General features: G+C 45.1%; 1 protein-coding gene across 2 annotated transcripts in view; it reads left to right on the top strand.

Moving 5' to 3' along the window:
• Positions 1-23,486, top strand: part of Lrp4 (LDL receptor related protein 4) — a 53,855-nt gene extending 30,369 nt beyond the window's left edge. For both annotated transcript variants that reach the window (XM_027422524.2, XM_027422525.1), the window contains exons 21-38: positions 1,927-2,116; positions 2,203-2,334; positions 3,482-3,622; positions 3,885-3,971; positions 4,077-4,248; positions 5,060-5,222; positions 5,337-5,562; positions 5,909-6,212; positions 7,668-7,886; positions 8,053-8,187; positions 8,917-9,025; positions 11,190-11,334; positions 11,549-11,662; positions 12,024-12,159; positions 14,797-14,864; positions 16,135-16,222; positions 18,541-18,682; positions 21,100-23,486. In XM_027422524.2, the coding sequence (XP_027278325.1) occupies positions 1,927-2,116; positions 2,203-2,334; positions 3,482-3,622; positions 3,885-3,971; positions 4,077-4,248; positions 5,060-5,222; positions 5,337-5,562; positions 5,909-6,212; positions 7,668-7,886; positions 8,053-8,187; positions 8,917-9,025; positions 11,190-11,334; positions 11,549-11,662; positions 12,024-12,159; positions 14,797-14,864; positions 16,135-16,222; positions 18,541-18,682; positions 21,100-21,432 (2,904 nt within the window). In that variant the 3' untranslated portion in view covers positions 21,433-23,486. The remainder of the gene's footprint in view (positions 1-1,926; positions 2,117-2,202; positions 2,335-3,481; positions 3,623-3,884; positions 3,972-4,076; positions 4,249-5,059; positions 5,223-5,336; positions 5,563-5,908; positions 6,213-7,667; positions 7,887-8,052; positions 8,188-8,916; positions 9,026-11,189; positions 11,335-11,548; positions 11,663-12,023; positions 12,160-14,796; positions 14,865-16,134; positions 16,223-18,540; positions 18,683-21,099) is intronic.
• Positions 23,487-23,891: the final 405 nt, after the last annotated feature.

Genomic DNA, 23,891 nt, shown 5'->3' with positions numbered 1-23,891 from the left:
GTAGCTAAGGGGACACAGGGATGCTGGCTGATTATAAGCAAACTAGGAATTAGGGTGGATTGTGGGCTGGGCACACACACATTTCTAATATCCATTGCAACTAACAATAATTACCCACCTATTATACATTAGACCGATGAATGAGCTGCCTCTCTTTTGCAGTTGTTTATTTTGTTATAATTTCCAACTTTCAGAAAAATTGGCAAGAGTATAAGAGAAATAATATTTTGCCTCATTTCCAGTACCATTCTCATTCTCCTTACCCCCTCCTTCCCTCCCTTCCCTCTTTCTCTCCACACACAAAACATATATACAAATATACACTCACACAATTACTTTTCTGAATCATCTGAGACTAAATTGGAGACATCTTACCATAATTCCAAAATATTCCAGTGCATATTTTTTGTTTGTTTGTTTGTGTTTTTTTCTTTTTTTGTTTTTCTAGACAGGGTTTCTCTGTGTAACAGCTCTGGCTATCCTGAAACTCACTTTGTAGACCAGGCTGGCCTTGAATTCACAAAGATCCACCTGCCTCTGCTTCCTGCGTGCTGGGAAAAAGCATGTGCCACCACTGCCTGGGCAGTGCACATTTATTAAGAATAAGAGCCTTGCAGGGCGGTGGTGGCGCACGCTTTTAATCCCAGCATTCGGGAGGCAGAGGCAGGCGGATCTCTGTGAATTTGAGGCCAGCCTGGTCTACAGAGAGAGTTCCAGGATAGGCTCCAAAGCAGTACAGAGAAACCCTGTCTCGAAAAACCAAAAAAAAAAAAAAAAAGAATGAGGACCTGAGTTCAAATCCTGGTACCCATATAAAAAATGTACAGAGTAACACAAGTATCTGTTATCCTATGACTCCCACAGTGAGATGGGAGACAGAGAGGAGGATCCCAGAAGCTTGTAAACCAGCTCTCTTGGCTTATACAACCGATAAACAAAGAGACCCTGGTGGAAGGCAAAGACACACATGAGGTTGTCCTCTGACTTTCACACTGGCACTGTGGAGTGTACCCATATAGCTATCACACACACAAAAAAAATAAATAAATTAAAATAATATTGGCATATTACCGTATAATCCACACTTTGTTTAATTTCATTGCCAATTTCTTCAGTAATGTCTTTTAATAACTTTAAGTTTTTCTCTTTTATTCCACTATTTAATCAGAATAACCCATTGCATTTAGTGATTCCCCCTGCCTCCCTCTCTCTGAGGGTCTTACTGTGTAGCCCAAGCTGGTCTCAAACTTGGGCAATCCTCCTGTCTCATCCTCCTCAGTTCTGGGACTACAGGCCTGGTACCAATATGAGCAGCTCTGTGTCTCTGTAACCTCTAATCTGGTCACTCCCTCAGAATTTCTTAACCTTTCTATTTAAAATAAAACCATTTAATGTGTTTAGTGTGTGTGTATGTGTGTGTGTGTGTGTGTGTGTGTGTGTGTGTGTGTGTGTGTGTGTGTGTGTGCACTACAGGGCATGTCTGGGGGTCAGATGACAACTTACAGGGTTCTCTCATCCCACCGTATGGATTCCAGAACTCAGATGACCATGTTTGGTGGCAAGCACCTTTACTCACTGAGCCATCTTGCTGGCCTATCTTTCCATTTTCAAAAAGGAAAATCCCTTTCTTTTGTAAAATATTATGATATCTATTTTGATTGTTTGGTCAAGGTGGTGTCCACTGTAAAGCTGCTAATTTTCCTTTTGTGACTTGTGCCAAGACACATTGGCGATATGTAAATGATATTACAGTAATCACACAGCACTTAGGTAGGCGCCTACACACGCTGGTAGACACAAACTGAGAGAGACAAGCTCTAGGTCGAGATCACACAGAAAGTTGCTGTGGCAGAGCTTCCTAGCACCTTGCTGAGCTCTTGCCTGCTTACTGTACTGTTGTGTGATACCAGTGTTGGGGCCTGCTAGGTGCTGATTGGAAGTCAGCTCCCCCACCCTTTTGGGCTGACTCTGTATGGACAGCGCATCTATTGGACTGACTGGCAGACCAAAAGTATACAAAGCGCTGACCGACTGACTGGGTTAGACCGGGAGATTCTGCAGGAGAACCTAGAGAATCTCATGGACATCCATGTCTTCCACCGCCAGAGGCCTCCAGGTGAGCAGCCATCAGCAGCTGCTGGCTTCTCCCTCAGCCTTCATATGCCCTAGCCTGCCCCGTTGACAGTTCCCCTTCCTATACAGTGACAACGCCATGTGCTGTGGACAATGGTGGCTGCAGCCATTTGTGTCTCCGTTCCCCAAATCCAAGCGGTTTCAGCTGTACCTGCCCCACAGGTATTAACCTGCTGCTTGATGGCAAGACATGTTCACCAGGTGAGTCAAGCATTGCCTGTTTGGGTGGAGAAGGGGCTTTGCCTCCTCTGTGGGAGTCCTCCAACATGGTCTGAGAATCTGTGAGTGGCATCTCCCAGAAGCTTAGAAGAGAGTGGGAGCTATGAGAAGGGAGAGATATGGAGAAACAGGTAGACAGGTTCTGTGTTTTCTTATGGTCTTCTTGCTTATGAGAAAGGTTGTCCTGTCTCAACAGTTTCATCTGCTGCAAAATTATAGTATGATGATATTATTTAGAACAAGGCCCCTCACTTCTTTCTACAGAAACTTAGTAAAAGATGCACTACTTTTGTGAGCACAGGACCTATGTTTCATTCTTTTGGGAGTGTCCTAGAAGTAGGGCCTGGCAACTCAGACGTTAGGGGCCAAGATTTCTCCTAGGGGATACTGTATGGTAGACTGCATTTGAACTCCAACTTCCTAAAGAATCTGAATGCCTCTCAGCTTGTGAATGAAGCTTTCTGGGCCCCTTTTCTACTTTTCTTAAGCTTCGTGATAAAAAGGGTCCTTCAGAGAGGCCTGCTGCTACAATACTGCTCTTTATCACACTTACACTTAATGTTGCGTGTATGTGTGTGGAAACCAGAGGATAACTTGAGGTGGTAGTCTGTTTTCTCCTTCCACCGCATGGGTCCTGGGGACTGAACTCAGGTTATCAGGCCTGGTGGCAAGCACCTTCACCCACTGAGCCATCTTGCCACCCTTCCTTCCATAGTATAAGGAGATGAGTTGAGCATGGTGATATACACCTGTAACCCCAGCACTTGGGAGAATCAGGAGTTGAAGACCCTCCTCATCTACACAATGAGGTCAAGGCCATCCTAGGCCATAGGAGACCACTTTTCAAGCTCTCCTACTATCCTCCAAAAGGAAGTGTCATTTGTGCATGTGCAGGAAGCCTAATGCTCAGTGCTTTATGTCTGTACATTTAAAAAAAAATCATAGTCATCCTGTTATATCCCCATTGTATAGAACTGAAAAACTGAGACTTAAATAATTTCAGTAATTTGCCTAGCATCATACCATCACACCAGACCAATAGTATCAGGCTTCAGTTTGCCTGCCTCCAAATCCTCTTAATGGCTCTACTAGAGTGACTGTCGCCCTCCTTCTCTCTCCACCTGGGCAGGCATGAACAGTTTCCTCATCTTCGCCAGGAGGATTGATGTACGCATGGTCTCCTTGGACATCCCTTACTTTGCTGATGTGGTGGTGCCTATCAACATGACCATGAAGAACACCATTGCCATTGGAGTGGACCCTCTGGAAGGTCTGGGTGACTCTTCTTCCCACCTATGTTTCTGTGCCTGATCAAAAGCTGTCATTGTCCTTTTTTTTTTCTCTCTCACCTTTGCCTTCTGCTCTGTCTGTGCCAAGTGCTGCCCTACTATGGCATTCCTCCCCTTCCATCAATTTCTCCTGTTTGGGACTATAGGGGTCTTTGATATGTCCCGATGTCTCAGGCTCTGGCTCAGCTGTGGTTGCCACTGTGGACAGGCAGGGCCTGGGTTGAGTCAAGCCTTCCCTCTCAGGGAAAGTGTACTGGTCTGACAGCACGCTACACAGGATCAGCCGTGCCAGCCTGGATGGCTCACAGCATGAGGACATCATCACTACAGGTGAGCCTTCCCCTCAACTCAAGGGCCACCCGTCTGGCTCAAGAGCTGGGGAATAGCCCATCTGCCTTAAGGCAGGGGTCAGTGTGCTCTTCTGACTTCCTATAGGTCTACAGACCACAGATGGACTCGCAGTGGATGCCATCGGCCGGAAAGTGTACTGGACGGACACGGGAACGAATCGGATTGAAGTTGGCAACCTGGATGGGTCTATGCGGAAAGTGTTGGTGTGGCAGAACCTCGACAGTCCCCGGGCCATTGTACTATACCATGAAATGGGGTGAGAGCTGGCTTTATCGCTCTGGATAGCTGAGGGGACCAAGCTTAGCTGGGACTGTGGATAGGTGAAGGTGCACAGTGGAAAATGTGTCACAGGAGCACTGTGAACCCTGGAGGTCAACGTAGAATAACCCCTGACCCAGGATTGTTCCACTCCCTTGCAGCTTCTTTCATTGTGTCAGCATAATGTTCAGCTTTAAAGCATGACCCTTGCCATCAGAAGACAGGATTCAAGGGCTGGGGAGATGTGTCAGTTAGTAAAGTGCTTGCCACACACGCATGAAGACCTGAGTTTGGAGTCCCAGTCCCCACATAAAAGCCAGGTATAGTGCTATGTGCCTATGATCCTAGTACTGGGGAGGCAGCGATAGGAAGCCCCTGGAGCTGGCTGGCCAGCCAGTCTTGCTGTATCAGTGAGCTCCAGGTTCAGTGAAAGATCTTATCTCAAAGATACTCAGGTAGGAAGTGAGTGAGGATTATCCACCTCTGGCCTCAAGCCTCATATGTACACACACGTGCGCATACACAGTGCACACACACCTGTGCAAAACCAAGACTGCAATTCTTTCACGTGTCTTAGCTTCCTCTCTGTGGAGCTAATGTTTGTGCTCTCTGATCCTTATCAGCCTCCTCTCTTGTCAGGCAAGGGTGAGAACAAAAATGCATACCTTGTCACCCATCCTTGCCAAGTCAGGTGATGCATGTGAAGTGTCTGGCACATGGCAGGAACTCACAATATGTCTGACGTACTGCAGGTATTCACAGTAGGCAGGAGCTATTAGAATAACCAGCTGCTATACTTCTTCAATCAGGTTCATGTACTGGACAGACTGGGGGGAGAATGCCAAGTTAGAACGGTCTGGAATGGATGGTTCAGATCGTACTGTACTCATCAACCACAACCTAGGGTGGCCTAATGGGCTGACTGTGGACAAGGCCAGCTCCCAATTGCTGTGGGCTGATGCCCATACTGAGGTGAGAGCCCTGCCACTGCTTCCTGGGAGCCTGGGGAGATGAAAGAGATCTTCAGGATCTTCAGTGAAGGCTCCTGGTGGAGTAATAGCCATCTCCCCACAATCTCCTCCATAGAGAATTGAGGCAGCGGACCTGAATGGGGCCAATCGGCATACATTGGTGTCACCAGTGCAGCACCCATATGGCCTCACTCTGCTTGACTCCTATATCTACTGGACCGACTGGCAGACTCGTAGCATCCACCGGGCTGACAAGAATACTGGCAGCAATGTTATCTTGGTGAGGTCCAACCTGCCAGGTCTCATGGACATCCAAGCTATTGACCGGGCACAGCCACTGGGTGAGAAGACCCCTGGGGCTCTGAGTTGGGGGCCTCTGAATTTTTGGGGCTATGGCAACAGCAGGATATAGCCAGGGCACAGAATTACTTACAGTCAGAGAAATGTCCTAAGCCCCACTCCCAGGACAAGTCTTTTGTCCCTCTAGGTATGGCTAGTACCACAGGTCTATAGTGTTGCTACCTCCAAAGAATTCTGGGAGACACTTGCTCTACCTGATACTTATGTCTAACACTGCATCTAGTCACTAAGCAGCGAATAGTCAGCCATAAGAAACTAGGTCCTTTATGATAGAGTCTGCCAGCCTCCCAGGCTGGGCATGAAAGCTCCATGCTCCTCTCTCACCAGGTTTTAATAAGTGTGGCTCAAGAAATGGTGGCTGTTCCCACCTCTGTTTACCTCGGCCTTCTGGTTTCTCCTGTGCCTGCCCCACTGGCATCCAGCTGAAGGGAGACGGAAAGACCTGTGACCCCTCTCCAGAGACCTACCTGCTCTTCTCCAGCCGAGGCTCCATTCGCCGTATATCACTGGACACCGATGACCACACAGATGTGCATGTACCTGTTCCTGGGCTCAACAATGTCATCTCCCTAGACTATGACAGTGTGGATGGAAAGGTCTACTACACAGATGTGTTCCTGGATGTTATCAGGTATGAGCAGCACTGAAACCAGCAAGGGACACAGACCTGATTCTGAACAGTCATGTGTAAGGTTATATTCTCCATTGGCAACTAAATAGACTGGATGCCTTGGCAGTTGAGATACAGAGTTGTAGTTCTGACCACTTCACAGCACACCACACTTCTATTGCTTGTTTGTTGGTTTAATGATTGTAAAGCTGTTCAGGAAGCTGAGATTGGAAGATCACTAGTTTGAGGTCAACATGGGCAAAGTCCAGTCTCAAAAAAATAAAAACAGAGCCGGTTATGGTGGTTCCCCAACTATGATCTCAGCACTCAGGAGGCTAGGGCAGGAACACAAGGAGCTTAAGATAAGCCAGGACAATATGGCACTCTCCTGTCTCAAAAACACAATATACGGAATGTAGCTCAGTTTATAGAGTGCTTGCCTAGTATGCACAAAGCCCTGGGTTTGATTTTCAGCACTGCCTAAAGTGGGCACTAAAGGTAGGGGCAAAAGGATAAGAAGTTCAGGGCCATCATTGGATATATAATGAGCTAGTTTGAGGCCTGGGCTTCTCTCTCTCTCTCTCTCTCTCTCTCTCTCTCTATATATATATATATATATATATATATATATATATATATAATGCCAAGTTGGAAACCTGGAATGTCCACACTTAGTTCCAAGTGGTGAAAGTCCCCTAAGGTAGATGAAAAGCTGAAATCTATATTGCAGTATAGTAACCTTAGCCCAATGGGTTTTTGTTTTTGTTTTTGTTTTTGTTTTTTTTTTGCCTGCACTCCAGCAGAGGGCACCAGATCTCATTCAAGGTGGTTGTGAGCCACCATGTGGTTGCCGGGAATTGAACTCAGGGCCTCTGGTAGAACAGTCAGTGCTCTTAACCGCTGAGCCATCTCTCCAGCCCCTTAGCCCAATGTTAAGTTTTATATTGCCTTACAAAGTTGTTTTGAGTGATTTTTTTTTTGCTGTTATTCTTTATTTATTTCAACACAACTCAATAATATGATGTCATACCAATACAAGTGATTTACCATGACAGAAACTCTTAGATGGGATGTATAGATCTTTGTCCTTGTTCTACTGAGGGTGTATTAGAATCTCATGTGGTATGTACAGTTTAGAGAAATCCACCAAGTGACTGGGACATGATCCTTATCCCTGCTGCATGGGTCTCTATATAAAAGCATAGATGGGCTTTAGCAAACCTTTTCTTTCTGTCTTTGCTTTGCTTTATGCTAGAGACAGAACCCAAGACCAGTGCTCTACCACTCAACTACACTCTACTAGTTTGTAGGGAACACTATAAAAATTCACTCTCTCCTTCATCCTCCGTGTACCAAGCTCCTATCATGCTGGGTGCTCAGGAATGTATTTTATCTCTATCTATGGAGCTTACAGTAAGTTTCAGGGTATTATTTCTATTAGTCTGGTTACTAATGCAATCCTGTGTTGTCCCCAAGGCGAGCAGATCTGAATGGCAGCAGCATGGAGACTGTTATTGGTCATGGGCTGAAGACCACTGATGGCCTAGCAGTGGACTGGGTTGCCAGAAACCTGTATTGGACAGATACAGGTCGAAATACCATCGAAGCGTCTCGGCTAGACGGTTCCTGTCGCAAAGTGCTAATCAATAACAGCCTAGACGAGCCCCGGGCCATTGCTGTTTTTCCCAGAAAGGGGTAAGTTCATGTCTAGCAAGAAAGAGATCCAGGCTAGAAGGGCCTGGTAGAAGAGAGGCTCCTGGAAGGTGCTTACAAATTAATGGATAGGTGTATCCACTATGTTCTGTCAACCTCTTGGCACCATCTCCCCATGCTTGGTGACAATGGCACTATTGTGTCTTAGGTACCTCTTCTGGACAGACTGGGGCCACATTGCCAAGATTGAACGGGCAAACCTGGATGGCTCTGAGCGGAAGGTCCTCATCAACACAGACCTCGGCTGGCCCAATGGACTTACCTTGGACTATGATATCCGCAGGTGGGAACCCTGTCCCAAACCTGGAGATGCGGTGTGTCAAGGGGAGGACAGAGGTTGACATGGGGAAAAGAAAAGATGGAAAGCTCCTTGGTAGACAAGGAAAAGGAAACTGAGAAGGAGGAGACAATACAGTCTTAGCTCAGGAGGTGCTGGATCCAGCCCGGGGTCTGGTCTCCTTGGTTTACAAGTGTTAGAGGACCTTTAGTAGACAGAGTGTCTCCTATTTTCTACATCCATTTAGAGGCTGGTTCTTAGGTTTGCTGATTACCTGAGGAAGCAACAGCCTCTGGAACTGGCAATTCCTCCTCTAGATTAAAAATAACAACAACAACAAATCTGAAAATGTGAAGGGCAGAGGAAGGTGGCCTCTCCTTCCTGCCTGCAGAGGAAAAGAACAAAGGGAGTTGGTAGGGTATCCTCTTTGTTTAACCTTGGTTAGGGCCACATGGCCTGAGTTCTCTTTCTGAGGACCATTTATGAAAATGAGGGCTTAGATTTCTAGATAGGACCCAAAGGGTGATCAAATTGCCAAAGGAAACGCTAGGGTGGTTCCTCTAGGATGGCTAGACTTCGTGTCTCTGCAAGCAGCTCTAGGAGCTACAACTCCTTCAGCTGGGACTTATGGGGAAGGCGTGTTTCCTGACTGTGCAGCTCAGGAAGGAACAGTCCCTTATGAGAAGGCCTGGGCTCCCCTGCACCCATCTGCTACCCTTCTCGTTTTCTTTACAGGATCTACTGGGTGGATGCACATCTGGATCGGATCGAGAGTGCTGACCTCAATGGGAAGCTGCGGCAGGTTTTGGTCAGCCACGTGTCCCACCCCTTTGCCCTCACACAGGTACTGGCTCAGGAGAGAGGAAACGACCTCCCTGGCTAAGGCATTCCTGAGGGTTCTAAGTACTTGGCCATTCTGGCCCAGCACTTCCAAGTTCTGCCATTTGAAGGCATGGCTCTCAGAGGTACACAGAATCAGCTGCAGAGCTGATACATGCAAGTCCCAGGGCTCCGGCTATAGAGAAGTTGCTTTGTGACAACCGGGCCCAGGAATATGGAATTTGGGTAAATCCTGCTGTTGATCCTATTGCTGTGCTCTTAGCTCACATTGTTAGTTAGTTAGAATGGCTAAAGGCCAGAGATTTTAGGCAGTCAGCTATTTGGTAAGTGTTTGAGTGCCTTCGCATTGAGTCTGATGCCTATCTGAGTAAATGACAGGATAACTTTAAACAAGACGCAGAACACCTACCTGTAGGCTGTTGTCGCTGTAGGATTACCTGAGGGTACTATGTGGTAGCATAAGGTTGTAATTCCAGCAATTAGGAGGTGGAGGCAAGAGGATTAGGAGTTCAAGGTCATCCTCAGCTACATAGCTAGTTTGAGGCTAGTCTGGGCTTTATAAGACCCTGTCTCAAAAAAAAAAAAAAAAAAAAAGAAAGAAAGAAAGAAAGAAAGAAAGAAAGAAAAAGGAAGAGGACAAAGACAATTTGGGGTAGGATAAGGAAGACTGAGTCTAAGACAATTCTCAGACACTTAAATTCTGCCTGCTTGACAAACATCATCCACTCTACATTGTTTCTTTCTTCCTTCCTTTCCCTTTTTAAAAAAGATTTATTTATTTATTACTTTATACAGTGTTCTGCCTGTATTTGTTCCTGCAGGCCAGAAGAGGGCACCAAAAGATCTCTTTACAGATGGCTGTGAGCCACCATGTGGTTGCTAGGAATTGAACTCAGGACCTCTGGAAGAGCAGCCAACATTCTTTCTTTTTGATGCCAGGGATTGAACCTGTAGCACTCTGCCACAGAGCTACATGCCCAGCCCTGTGTTGTGTATTTGATTTTATTAGCCAGAAAGGTTTTGTCTAGGTTTCCTGACGATAGGCTAATATAATAGTGAATATATTTTCTCAATCTACAAGTGTCCTCCAGAATCTCCAACATTCTACCACCAAGAAGGAGACTAATGCTTTCATGTCCCCTTTCTCTCTTGGCTGAGAATCTTAACCACCAAAGCATGGTCAAGAAACTGACCACAGAAATAAGCAGAGGATTTGAGGTAGGGCTCTGAACAAAAAAAGACCAAAATAGCAAAGGCTGAAATGAGCCTCTGGATTCCTATTTGCTGGGTAGTGAGCTTGTCATTCATTTGACTATGGACTGAGTATAGGTGCTATAGACACAGATGAACCAAGCACTTTCTTGTCCTTGAAGGAATCAATTGGACTGGGCCTCGTGGTATATGGCTCTAACTCTAGCACTTGGGAGGAAGAGTCAAGAGGTTCTTTTGTTTGGGGTTTTTGTTTGTTGGTTTTTCAAGACAGGGTTTCTCTGTATAGTTCTGGCTGTCATGGAACTCACTTTGTAGACCAGGCTGGTCCCAAATTCAAAGAGATCCACCTGCCTCTGCCTCTTGAGTGCTGAGATTAAAGGCATGTGCCACTACAGCCCAGATGGCAAAAGGTTCTTGAGTGTGAGGCCTGCCAGAACCACAGAGTGAGTTCCAGGCTAACCTGGGCTATATAGCAAGACTCAGTCTCAAAAAAACAAAACATAGCTAGGTGTGGTGGGGCATGCCTATCATTCCAGCACTTGGGAGATGGAGGCAGGAGTATTAGGAGTTCAAAGCCATTCTCAGCTATGTACATAACAAGTTTGAGACTAAACTGAGCTACATAAGACCCTGCCTCAATAAATAAAAACAAAGTAGATAAACAATCAAACAAACAAACAAAACTGAGTGAGATGGGTGGAGCAGATAGAGACACAAGCAATTTACTACTAAGTGTCAAAACTCCATGTGGAGTAGCTACATGGTACAGAGCAACATGGAGGTGAGGATGTACTCCATGAATCTGGAGTGGTTTCCTGAACATCTGGGGGTACATAGAATTGATCTGGGGATCAGGAACAGAAGGCATTGCAGCAGAGGGAGAGCACACACTGAGGCACAGAAGTAGCATTGGGATCCAACTGCTGAATTCTTCTTTTGGGTTCTTTATTGAGTAGCAGGACAGGTGGATCTACTGGACAGACTGGCAGACCAAATCCATCCAGCGTGTCGATAAGTACTCAGGCCGAAACAAGGAGACAGTGCTGGCCAATGTGGAGGGACTCATGGATATCATCGTGGTGTCCCCTCAGCGGCAGACAGGTGGGCCCCTGGGAACTGGGCCCCTTTCCTCACAATCAGCAAGACTGACTCTGGTCACCACAAGGACTGTTAGTGACCAACTAATTGGAGCCACCAGAAAATCTTGTGGTTATCCCCTCCCTGCCCTATTGCCCTGGATTTCTTCCCCTTTGAGAAGTGTGAGACTTGGAAACCCTATTCTGTCTCAGACCAGACTCATCTGCTTTGCCTGCAGGGACCAATGCCTGTGGTGTGAACAATGGTGGCTGTACCCACCTCTGCTTTGCCAGAGCCTCTGACTTTGTGTGTGCCTGTCCTGATGAGCCAGACAGTCAGCCCTGCTCCCTTGGTGAGTTCTTGGAACAACAGAGCCCTTGAAAAGGGAGGGGGCTGGCAGCCTCGACTCTGTCCTTTTAGGTAGCATCACAGTGGCATAATGTAAATGAGCTGGATGCTTGGGCTTTGTAATGCTGGGGCCTGGCTTTGTCTGGCCTCTGGCATTTATTAGAGCAGAACTCTGCATTACTGGTGTCTAGCTAGAGATCATCATCTCTATTCCTAATCTTTGGGAATCACTGAGTCCAAGTCCTGAAACAAATGAGAGTGCCTGAGGTTAGGGAATCCGAAAGATTCTGTCAAGACTTGTAGCTGCTATTCTTGAACTATACATAGGTTTCTAGGAGCCTATTCCAATCCTCTTTTCTCTCCAGTACCTGGCCTAGTGCCTCCCATTCCCAGAGCTACCAGCATGAGTGAAAAGAGCCCAGTGTTACCCAACACATTGCCCACCACCTTGCGTTCTTCTACCACCAGGACCCGCACATCTCTGGAGGGAGCAGAAGGAAGGTAAGTAGGGGCAGGTCGGTCAATACAGGGTTGAGGGTCTGGGTTCAGATCACCATGCTCTCCTAATAGAAGACGTCATCCCAGTTTCATAATCTGGTGGATGAGAGGTAGATCACATCACTGACCACCAGAGCCTATTATGTGGGACACGGTGTTATAGTTAAATTGTAGATTACTGCAAATGATTTCTCCCCCTGCCCCATCCCTACACCTGAGACAGGCTTTCTCTGTGTAGCCCTGGCTGTCCTGGAACTCACTCTGTGAGGCTGGCCTCAAACTCACAGAGATCCGCCTGCCTCTGCCTCCCCAGTGCTGAGATTAAAGGCGTGCGCCACCAGTGCCCAGCCTCCTGATTTCAATTTTGAAAGCAGAAGCAATAGCTCCAAAATAACTACTCTAAACTCAGTGTTTCCAAAGTGCTAAGATTTGCATATGATCTGATACAAATGCTGTCAGCTCTACTCTTCTGTGTTCTGTGTAGTTTGTAAAGAAAACAAACATCCAACTGTGAACATGTGCCTTTCTCACTAACTTTGAAATCAGTTACCCATAATCTTTACTCCTATGTTTTCTTTTTTTTGTTTTTTGGGGTTTTTGTTTGTTTGTTTGTTTTGTTTTGTTTTGTTTTCAAGTCAGGGTTTCTTTGTGGCTTTGGAGGCTGTCCTGGAACTAGCTCTTGTAGACCAGGCTGGCCTCGAACTTACAGAGATCCGCCTGCTTCTGCCTCCCAAGTGCTGGGATTAAAGGTGTGTGCCACCACTGCCCAGCCACTCCTATGTTTTCTTAAGAATCTTTTTTGTTGTTTTCACAGTGCTGGAAAGTGAACTCCACTCATGCTAGGCAGGTACTCTACTGCTGAGCTATCTTATCTATACTCCTCATTCCTAGGTTTATTTGGGAAACATCTGGACCCTCCTCAGACATTTTTCTTCCTGTGTATGTACATAGACGTTCCTATGTGCATGTGGAGACCATAGGTCAATGTGGAGTGTCTTCCTCAGTTGCTTCCCACCTTATTTTTTGAGACATGGTCTTTCCCTAACCTTAGAGCTAGCTCACCAGTTGTCCAGGCCAGCAAGCTCCAGGGCTCCTCCACCTGTCCAGCACAGGGGTTACAGTTGTTTGCTGCAGCAACAAGCTTTTTATGTGGGTGCTGGGACTCCAAACTCAAATCTGGCAAGAACTTTGCTCATGGAACCATCCCTTGGGCTCTCTAGTTTTGTTGTTGTTGTTGTTGGGTTTTGTTTTGTTTTTTAATGCTCATAGAACTAACTCCACCCCTTGTTCCTTTTGGTTTTTCAAGACAGTGTTTTTCTGGCTGTCCTGGAACTCTCTTTGTAGAGATCCACCTGTCCCTGCCTCCCCCGTGCTGTGATTAAAGGCTTGTACCACCACCTCCTGGCCTCCTTTGTTATTTCTTTATAGCCTGTGATAATGTTTTGATTATTTAAGTGTGTTAGCTGGAATATAACTTTAAAGAAAGAACCCATCCCACATAACTAAGCAAAACATAGGTACTAAAAGAAGAAAATCTCTATTTTTTTCTAGTTAATAAACCATTTTTGTGTGCTTGTGTCCCACAATTGAAGAAACAATAATAACAATCATAAATAGTATTTCTCTCATTTTTCACTTGCTCTTTGACAATTTCATACATATATACATTGATCCTATCCACCCCACCTCTCATCCCACCTGAACTTTTTTTCCAGACAGAGACACAATGTAGTTTAGGCTGTCCTCACACTCGGGATCCTCCAAGTGCTGGGATTACAGCTGCCCTCATGTCCACTTGCTCATGCCTTTCCCAGTGCTGTTCCAGTTGAAGATTCACTGTGCCTTGGTTTCAGATGCTCTTGTGCTATCTGTAGGGCTTTCCTTCAGGCTGTTGACAGGTGCCTCCAATTGTTTGCAATAATATGCCAGTTACCTTCTGAGCACTGCAGGTGCACTAGCTGGGCACTCCCTCTGGATGTCTTGCTTATTCCCTTGTGAAAGAGTGGAGGCAAGAAAAACAATTTTTTTTAACCTTGTGATAACCAACCAGATTCTCTTGGTTAGCAGCTGTTTCCCATTAATTCTTATAGTATAAGAAAGATTTGAATTGGTGTCCTTAGAACTATGTCTAGCTCACTCTAAAACTGCTATTTTTAAAGATAACATAATTGAAAACATATTGAAACATGGCATAGCAACTGGAAAACACTGGTCTCCCTCTCTCTCTCTCTCTCTCTGTTTTTTGAGACAGGGTCTCATTATATAGACCAGGATAGCCTCAAACTCACAGAGATCCACATACTTCTGCCTCCCAAGTGCTGGGATTAAAGGCCTGTATCACTATGCCTAGTTTAATATATTTTTATACCATTTTTTTGGGGGGGACACATATTAAAACACATGTGGAAGTCAGAGACAAGTTGTAGGAGTTGGTTCTCTTCTACCTTGTGCATTCCAGGGATCAAACTCAGGTCATCAGGCGTGGCAGCAAGCGCCTTTACCTACTAAGCTATCGCCCTGATCTCCTAAAAGATTCTTTCAGGCCTGAAAGCCCTATTCACAGCCTTTCCCTCCTTTGGTGGAAAAGGTGAGGATATCTGAGTCTTGTAAGCCTTCATGCCTGTTTTTCACGCCCCACAGATGCTCTGAAAGGGATGCCCAGCTGGGCCTCTGTGTCCATTCTAATGAGGCTGTACCTGCTGCTCCAGGTAGGTCCTGAAAATAGTACTGCTGTGGAAAAGATTCTCCTGCTTATCTGTTGTTGAAGCAGACTATTTATTAGTATGGAAGCCATGCTAGCCTCAAATTCTGAATCTTGTCTTCCAAGTGCTGCAACTACGTTATGGTCCACCAACACACCTAGCTTCAGTCTCCACTCATTTCTTTCCTAGCTTTTGTGAGGAGTCTTACAGAATTGATGAATTCTTTTCATTGACTACATTTACAGAAATGATAGTTCCAAGAGTCACCACTTACAGTGTTACATTTCAGGCATTTGATAAGCATTGTAAGCCGTGGATATATGTGTGTGAGTACTATGGTGCCCTGTCTTAGAGTTTCTATTGCTGTGACAAAGACCATGACCAAAAGCAACATGGGGAGGAAAGGGCTTATTTCATCTTGTAACTCTCAGGCTCTGTCACTGAAGGAAGTCAGGGCAGGAGCTGAAGAAGAAGCCGTGGAGGAATACTGCTTACTGGTTTGCTTCTCGTGGCTTGCTCAACCTGCTTTCTATAAATAAGTCCTTTCTTAGGACTGCCTATCCAGGGGTGGAGCTGCCCTCCAAATGGAATAGACTCACCCACATCAATCTTTAATCAAGAAAATTCCCCAACAGGCCAATTTAAAAACATAGGTCAAGTTCAAAACAAAACAACACAGTCTCCTTATCCATGAAAGATAAACTCACCTGAAACCTCAGGTAGTACTGAATTCTATTACACTATGTTTTTTTCCTATACATACAATATCTATAATAAAATTTACTTTTTAAATTAGGTCAAGTAAGATATTAGCAGCAGTGATTAATAATGCGATAGAACAATTGTAACAATCTACCATAATAAAGTTATATAAATATCATTGCTCTTTTCTCTCCAAATATTTTAATTTCTCATTGAAATATAATAGTATTTTCAGACTGTCATTGATGATAGGTAACTAGAATGACAGAAAGAGAAATCACAAATTGGAAGGGGTTACTATCTATGTATACATGTGTATTGTCATTTAATTTCCACTAGTTATGTTTAACTAATGAGAAAGTTAGAAGTTAAGCATCTTGCCTTATGTCACATAGTAAGTAAGTGTTGAAGCTGGTATTGGAGATGCTTCTCACCCATCTCCTGCTCCTTTCTTCTGTGACCCTTCACTATCCTCAGACAATATGCTACCCCACACAGATAAAAGGCACCCTCACACCAGCAACAGCTAGAAGGCAGTCAGCAGTTCTTGCTTAGTATCTCTCTGTTCTCCTAGGTGAAGGACTTCACATCAGCTATGCCATCGGTGGACTCCTCAGTCTTCTCTTGGTTTTGGTGGTGATTGCAGTTTTGATGTTGTACAGGTAACCTCAGCCTTGCTCTATGGGTGGCATGCTCTTTGGTCCCTGTTAGCTTATCAAGGTTCTATTGAAGCTTCTCAGTTTGCTGAATACCTCTCCACACAGCCTACTTTGACCTACTGGGCTCCTGGTTGGAGTAGCAGAAGGAGAGAGTGGAAACTTAATTACTCTTCTTCTGTCACAACTTCCACAGTTTCATTACTGAGTGGCTGACTTTTTCCATACCTGTCTACCTCAAACTATTGGAATTGGAAATGGTCTTCCCTTCTACCTCAACATAGTTGACATAGCATTGCTCTCTAGAAATCACTTTGAGAATGCACAATGTGTCATTTTCAATTTTGGATCTTATTATGTGCCATTTTCTATATATTTCTATATATTTTCTTGCCAATGTTTTTTGTTTTTTGTTTTTTTTCCCTCCAAGACAGGGTTTCTCTGTGTAGCAGTGGAGCCTGTCCTGGAACTCATTCTGTAGACTTGTACTCACATAGATCTGCCTCCCACATTCTGGGATTAAAGGCGTGTACCACCACCACCCAGCTCTTCCCAGTGTTTTAAACATTGCAAACAGCAAAACTATCTGAATTTTGCAGCCCCCATTGAAAATAATAATTTAAGAGCTGGGCGTTGGTGGCGCACGCCTTTAATTCGAGGCCAGCCTGGTCTCCAGAGCGAGTGCCAGGATAGGCTCCAAAGCTACACAGAGAAACCCTGTCTCGAAAAACCAAAAAAAAAAAAAAAAAAAAAAAGAAGAAGGAGAAAAGAAAAGAAAATAATAATTTAATAATGCAGCTGCCACTGAAAATATAATAATAATAATGGGACTTGCCTTTTAATGGGACGGTATCCCATTAAACCCGGTAATCTTAACATTTTTAGTCCTGTAATGAAGCACTGTGACCAAAACCCTGGGGAGAAAAGGGTTTGTTTTGATTCCACATCATTGTTATCATCAAAGGAAGTCAGGGCAGGAACCTGGGCAGGAGCTAAGGCAGAAGCCATGGAGGGATGCCGCTTACTGGCTTGCTTCTCATGGCTTGCCCAGTCTGCTTTCTTCCTTTCTTTCTTTCTTTCTTTCTTTCTTTCTTTCTTTCTTTCTTTCTTTCTTTCTTTCTTTCTTTCTGTCTTTCTATTTGTTTTGTTATTTTTTGAGACAGGTTTCTCTGTCTTGGAACTCTCTCTGTAGACCAGACTGGCCTCACACTCAGGGATTCACCTGTCTCTGCCTCCAAAGTGCTGGGGGTGCACCACCACACTGGGCTTCCAGTATGCTTTCTTATAGAACCTAAACCACCACTAGCCTAGGGGTGTCCCCACCCACAATGGACTGCAACCTTCCACACCAATCACTAATTAAGAAAACGCCCTATAGGCTTGTCTGCTTGCAGACCACTGGTTCTCAACCTTCCTAATGCTGTGACCCTTTAATACAGTTCTTTATGTTGTGGTGACTCCTAACCACAAAATTATTTTTGTTGCTACTTCATAACTTAAATTTTTCTACTGTTACAAATCATAATGTAAATGTTTTTGGAGATAGAGATTTGTTGAGCGGTCACGACCCACAGGTTGAGAACCCACTGCTATAGACTCATTTTTTTTTCAGTTGAGGTTCCCTCCTCTCAGGTGACTATAGCTTGCGCATGTTTAAACCTCGCCAGCCCACCCGGTAACAGAAGTATTACTCCTCGCTATACAAACAAGGATCTGAGCTTTGAAAGATTATGTGTACTCATATTCCAGCTAGTAGATCACAGGGGTGAGATTAGAACAAAGATCCATCTCTGCATGGCAAGTAACCCCTAAAGGCAATGAGTTAACATGATAACCATTCATGGCTCACAGTTCGTGTGGACCAGAAAGCTGGATGCAGTTTCACTGTGTCCCTAACAGGTTGTAATCTGGGTTTGACTGGAAAAAAACTTCTTCCACATCTACTCAAATCATTGTTGGCAGGATTCAGTTCCTCACTGGCTGTAGGTTGTAGGTCTCTCTTGTCTGCTGCTTGCCTGGGGAACTTTTCTATAAAACAACTTTACAACATGGCAGTTTCTTTAAAGAGAGAGAGGAAGGGAGGGAGGATGCACCACTCAAGATGGAAGCGAATCTAGTATCCAGTACTTTTGCATAATGGGTTCACTAGAAGTGAGTCACCGACTGCAGCCCACACTCGAGGCCTGGGACTCAGAAGGGTGTGAATGCCAGGAGGCAGGGTCACTGGGACCTAAACAGGCTGCTTCCCACATAGGTTACATCTTCCTCCAGTGTTATTCCTATAAAGATCTCAACTAATTTCTGCGTAATTTTTCCTTTTGAAGACACAGAAAATCCAAATTCACGGATCCTGGGATGGGGAACCTGACCTACAGCAACCCCTCCTACCGAACCTCCACTCAGGAAGTGAAAATTGAAGCAGTTCCCAAACCAGCCATGTATAATCAACTTTCCTATAAGAAAGAGGTAACAGTATTTATTTAGGTTTATTCTGGAGGTTGGGGAGCAGGAGAGAGGAATTATGACTGAATTGCCTAAGTAGATGAGTAAGGACTGCCTGCTGTCCAATCTACCATTTTGGAAATTATAGTGAACACTGAGTATAATTTTGGTTTCTGCAGAAATATAGAATCTTTGGGGGACCATAGCAAACGCAAGACTAGAAGATTTAGGTCTGAAAGCAGTGAGTATCTATCTCCCTTAAGGAGACTTTCCAGGTTTATGGATGCTTTTCTTCATGGGATGTCATCCCTCTGGGCTGTGGATGTACCCCTTTAAATCAAAGGTGTTTTTCAGACAACACTCCCCAAATCCAAGAGTGCCTGGACTCTTTTCTTCTCTAATCTCTGATCTAAGTGCCTGTTGTTGGGAAGGCCTAGTTTTTCTTTATCCTTGCTCTTAATGTTTTAAGAGCTTTTTCTAGAAACCTGAAGATTTTATATGTTTTTACTTTTTTAAATTTTTTTTGTTAAGTCATTGCAAAATTATTTACTGGTTTAGGGATAAAAAATAGTCCCTTTTCTGCAGGGGATCTGAGGTCTGAGATGTCAGATTTTTCTAGTTTGTTAGAACTTGATTTCTTCTAAAATCCTGTAACCTTCTTCAAGTTCTTCCCTAAGAAGGCCCTTTTCGGTCTGCTCTGATGTGTTTAGCAGTCAACCCTGCAGGATCCTCACTATCCACAGTAATCCTACACTTTCTGGATCCAGGGATTCCTGTGTTTAAAAGGCTGCCGCTATAATGCACAAGGCTGCCTACAGTTCTGGGGACGGGAAACCTCTCCTCTATTTCTGAGAAAGACTCTTGAGGATTCTTGAGTTCCTAGAATGTGGGGTGTCCCAGAAAAGAATCACAATGAAGACTATCAGAGCTGAAAAACAGGTCCAAATGTGTAACTCAGCAGTGCAGCACAGGCTAGCCCATGCAAGGCCCTAGATCTCTATCCCCATTACCACAAACAGAGGAACAGAAAACCGTGTGACCTCATTCTTTTGTTGTCTGCTTCTTCCTCAGCAGCTCTTTCATCCTTCTGATAGCCTTTCACCCTTTCTCTTCTGATTTCCTGATTTCAGGTACCTGTTGCTCTCTGTGTGTAGAGGAAATGGTGTTTCCAGAGCTACTACTGCCATGTGCCCCACCCCTCCCCAACTTACCCAGTGCATTTCTGTGATGAGGTCCTTCAGTGGCCTGCGTGCTATCTCACACTAATTCAGCTCAGAGGGAGTGCTGGGTGAATGGGAGTCCCTGTGTGTGCTTGCAAACTGCCTCTGTCTCTCTGCATGATTGAAGGCAGAGCCCATCATCAAGCATCTGGCATAATATCTGCTTAATGTAGGGGCCTTAGTAACTATGGGGAATTGAATTGTTACTAACAGAGAGCAATGATTGGAGACTATGGATACTACCCCAGAGATAGAACCCAAGCTATGATGGCCCTTTTGCTCCTAGTAGTGGTAGGATAATTAGAATCCCCCACAAATCAGGAGTGAGGCTGCCCTTGAAGAGTACATGAAGGAAGAAACTTGAGCAGAAGTCAAAGCTATCCTTAGAGTGATGTAGGTTGCTTGGAATGGTCCCAGAGCTTGTGGAAGCAGGTCCAAAGTATCCTCCTCAGAAGATTTAAAGGCTACAGGATCTCAATGATGGACATTAAGAACACAAATAAAAACATTTTCTGAATCCCACTCCCCAAATCTTACCTCCCAAATGTTCCTACCACAATTAAAAAAATCATTCAAAGCAAACTAATACATAAAAACCCTTAATACATGCACACTGAATTGCTTTTGACAATTGTTTTTCATTTTTTATGTCAGCATGATGTCCCATTAATAAACCATAAGAATGATGCAACAGACTAGCTCATGATGCAACTTAAAACCTTGAATAAATGCATACTGAATTGCTTTTGATTTCTTATATCGGCATGATGTCCCATTAATAACCCATGGTAACAGTACAGCAACAGCTATCATGCTGTAGTATATCTTGTGTCCAGTGTTCTAACAGTTGCAGCCCATGAATTGCCTCATTTAACCTGTACAATAACTGGTGTGACTTGTAGATGCTGTTATTCCCCTACCCTGCAGATGGGAAGATTGGGTTTTAGAAGCATTAAGGAATTTGCTCAAGATAACATAGCTAGCAAATGGCTGGTGTAGGACCAGAAGCCATGGTTTTCCCCCTCCCTCTGTGATTATGTAATTATCATCACGCCTGCTCTTAGGTGGGACCTCATCTTTGCTTTGACCACATTGTTCTACCAGTCTGCGGGATTCTTGTCCTTCATAGCCACTTTAGCTCAGTTCTGCTTCCATTTTCAGCTTACCATGAAATCATATATAGGATGCCAACTGACTATGTGTCTCTATTCCCCACCCCAGGGTGGACCTGACCACAATTACACCAAGGAGAAGATCAAAATTGTAGAGGGAATTTGCCTCCTCTCTGGAGATGATGCTGAATGGGATGACCTCAAGCAACTGCGAAGCTCCCGTGGGGGCCTTCTACGGGATCATGTATGCATGAAGACAGACACAGTGTCCATCCAGGCCAGCTCTGGCTCCCTGGATGACACAGAGACAGAGCAGCTGCTGCAAGAAGAGCAGTCTGAGTGTAGCAGTGTCCACACTGCAGCCACTCCGGAAAGACGGGGCTCTCTGCCAGACACGGGCTGGAAACATGAACCCAAGCTCTCCTCAGAGAGCCAGGTCTAAGTGCCCACATTCTCTTCCCTGCCTGCCCGATCCTTCTCCTCTATGGACTTCTGATCCTTGAGCTCACGTAACAGCAGGCCCCGTTCCCATGTGCTCGTCTTCCTCCTCCCACCCCAAACTGCTTCCAGGCCCCCAGAGAACCTGTTACTTACCTGAGTCCACAACTACCCAGGGACAAGAAATGAGGGCACATCTCAAGAATTTAGACCTGTTTACCATGAACCTCACCTCTTGCACTCTATCCTGGGCCCCCTGAAACTGGGCTCAGCATGATTCCTGGTCAGCGTAGAGCTCCGTCTCTCCTTCCCTTGGCACCCTCCGTGCCTGCCCCGCAGCACCACTGCAATTGATGATGTAACACTCTTTCTCATCACAGCTGACATGATGGTTCCTCTGTGAACTGGCCTGCTAGGGGCTGGGACTAGCGACCACAGGTAAAACGTAATGGACAGAGGTTGAGAGAAAAAGGGAGAATCATCCCAGCTGGTCTGGGTGTTTGGGAAACCTCCAGCCTCGTGTGTTGGTAATCATGAAAAGCTTTTGTGGGGTACTTTCGCCCTGGTGTCTTGTCCATTGCTGGCAGTGGACATTCTTCTCATCCAGGAGTCACAGCTTTGTCAGCTGTGATACAGGTGAAGGGTGGGTGTGGCTTAAGCTGTTCATGCTCCTGCCGGAATGTCTGGGGCCATTTCTACCTTGGATAACTGGAGGCCCCTGTCATGGCAACTCACTAATAGGAACTCCCTCCTGGTGCTGCTACTGGCCAGTCCTCTTCCCAAGCCTTTAGCTATGTTGTGAGCTTGAGTGAACAACGGGTGGGCCTTGGAGACTAGACCTCTAAGAAGTTTAAGAAGCTGTGCATACATTTAGCACAGTATCCTACCTGAGCTTCACTGTTGTGACTTTTCTGTCTCCCATTCTCTGGGATCCTAAGAGAAGCAATTCTGTAATAGCCTTCCAAAGAATGACTAGACATTTTCCTAAATGGCTAGGAAGAGCAACTAGAGAGTCACAAGATATATCCAGGGCCTCAGGAGAAGTATTATGAGGTTGCAACTCTTGAGTTCATTCTCAAGTGCTCAGGGACACAAGTTCATGGACACAGCCTGTGGCTCTAGGGTGGAAAAGCTCACATACCAGCTCTTCCCAGCCACACTAAAGTGCCACCACTTGCTTCATGCTCCTTTATAACAAGGGCTTCCCTCAGCAGAGAGGAGACTTTTTATGCCACCCTAAAACTTCTTCCTCGCTCTTCACTTCTGAGAGAGGGGAGTCTAGGTTTGCTTTTTCTAGCCTGTCCTTGTGTCACCATCCGTCTCTAAAGATCAGTGATAAGCAGGGCCAAAAAAAAAAAAAAAAGATGCAAGGAGTAGAAAGATAGTTAGAGCCAGTCCCAGAGCAAGCCCACGCACTTCTCTCTAGAAACTGAGGCAACAAAGGAGATTGACAGAAGCTAAGAATGGAGGAGAGGAGGGTTTTTAGGGGGAACTTTCCTGATTTAAAACATCTCTCATGGTTATTGCTGTTCAGAGATCAGCAGTCAAGCATATGCATGAAAAACAGGACACGATCAAATCTTTTCTGGTCAGTTATAGGAGTAGGAGACATGTCAAACCATTCGTCTTGTTCTCAAGCCTTTTCCAGTACACCAACTGAGAAAAATGCAGTGCCACTTCTAAGAGGAAATAGGGACATTTCACACTGAATAAGGCAGCATTTGAGTCTTTAAATTCATAGTTGGGGAGGCGGGGGGAAGAAAAAAAAAGGAAGAGTGGCATCCTCCTGAGTGGAAAGGGGCAAAGTTCTTATTGCACTTGGGCTGTTCGGAATGTAGAGAGGACATGTTTGAGGAAATATCTATTTGAGCACTGATTTACTCTGTACAAAGGGCAAAATCTCTCTGTCCTAAACTAATGGAAGTGATTTTCCCATGCTCATGTGTAATGATTTTAACATTACTCACTGGAGAGATTGGACTTTCTGGAGTTATTTAACCACTATGTTCAGTGTTTTAGGGCTTTATGATAATTTAATATAAATTTAGCTTTTCTTAATTACTATGGCTGGCTTGGAGTCATGACTAATTTTGCACCTGCACTGTCTGACAGACCCATGCTGTGGAAAACCTACTTGGGGTCATCACCTCTTACATCTTCAGAGATGTGTGAACCATGAAGGGAAGTAGAGGGTGGGGGTTTTGTGTTGGTGTTTCAGTTCATCTTGAGAACGCAGGCCAAGGTGAGAGAGTTCACTGACATGCTGCCCTGACTGGCAGGTTTCACCTTGAATGCAGTTCAATGGGTTGATAGAAGCCGCCTGTCCAGACAGGATCACAATCATGATCATTGGTGACCTCTCCCTGCTCCAGAAGCCAGTGTCATGGCATGAATACCATGAATATTCTACTTCTGTTTTCATTCATTATGGTCTTCCATGTCACAGAACTTGACTTTGCCTTG

Source organism: Cricetulus griseus, chromosome 6 (assembly GCF_003668045.3).
Source record: "Cricetulus griseus strain 17A/GY chromosome 6, alternate assembly CriGri-PICRH-1.0, whole genome shotgun sequence".
In the NCBI taxonomy this organism is placed as follows: Eukaryota; Metazoa; Chordata; class Mammalia; order Rodentia; family Cricetidae; genus Cricetulus; species Cricetulus griseus.
The sequence above is the reverse complement of the archived record's forward strand: the minus strand, read 5'-3'. Positions and strand labels throughout refer to the sequence as shown.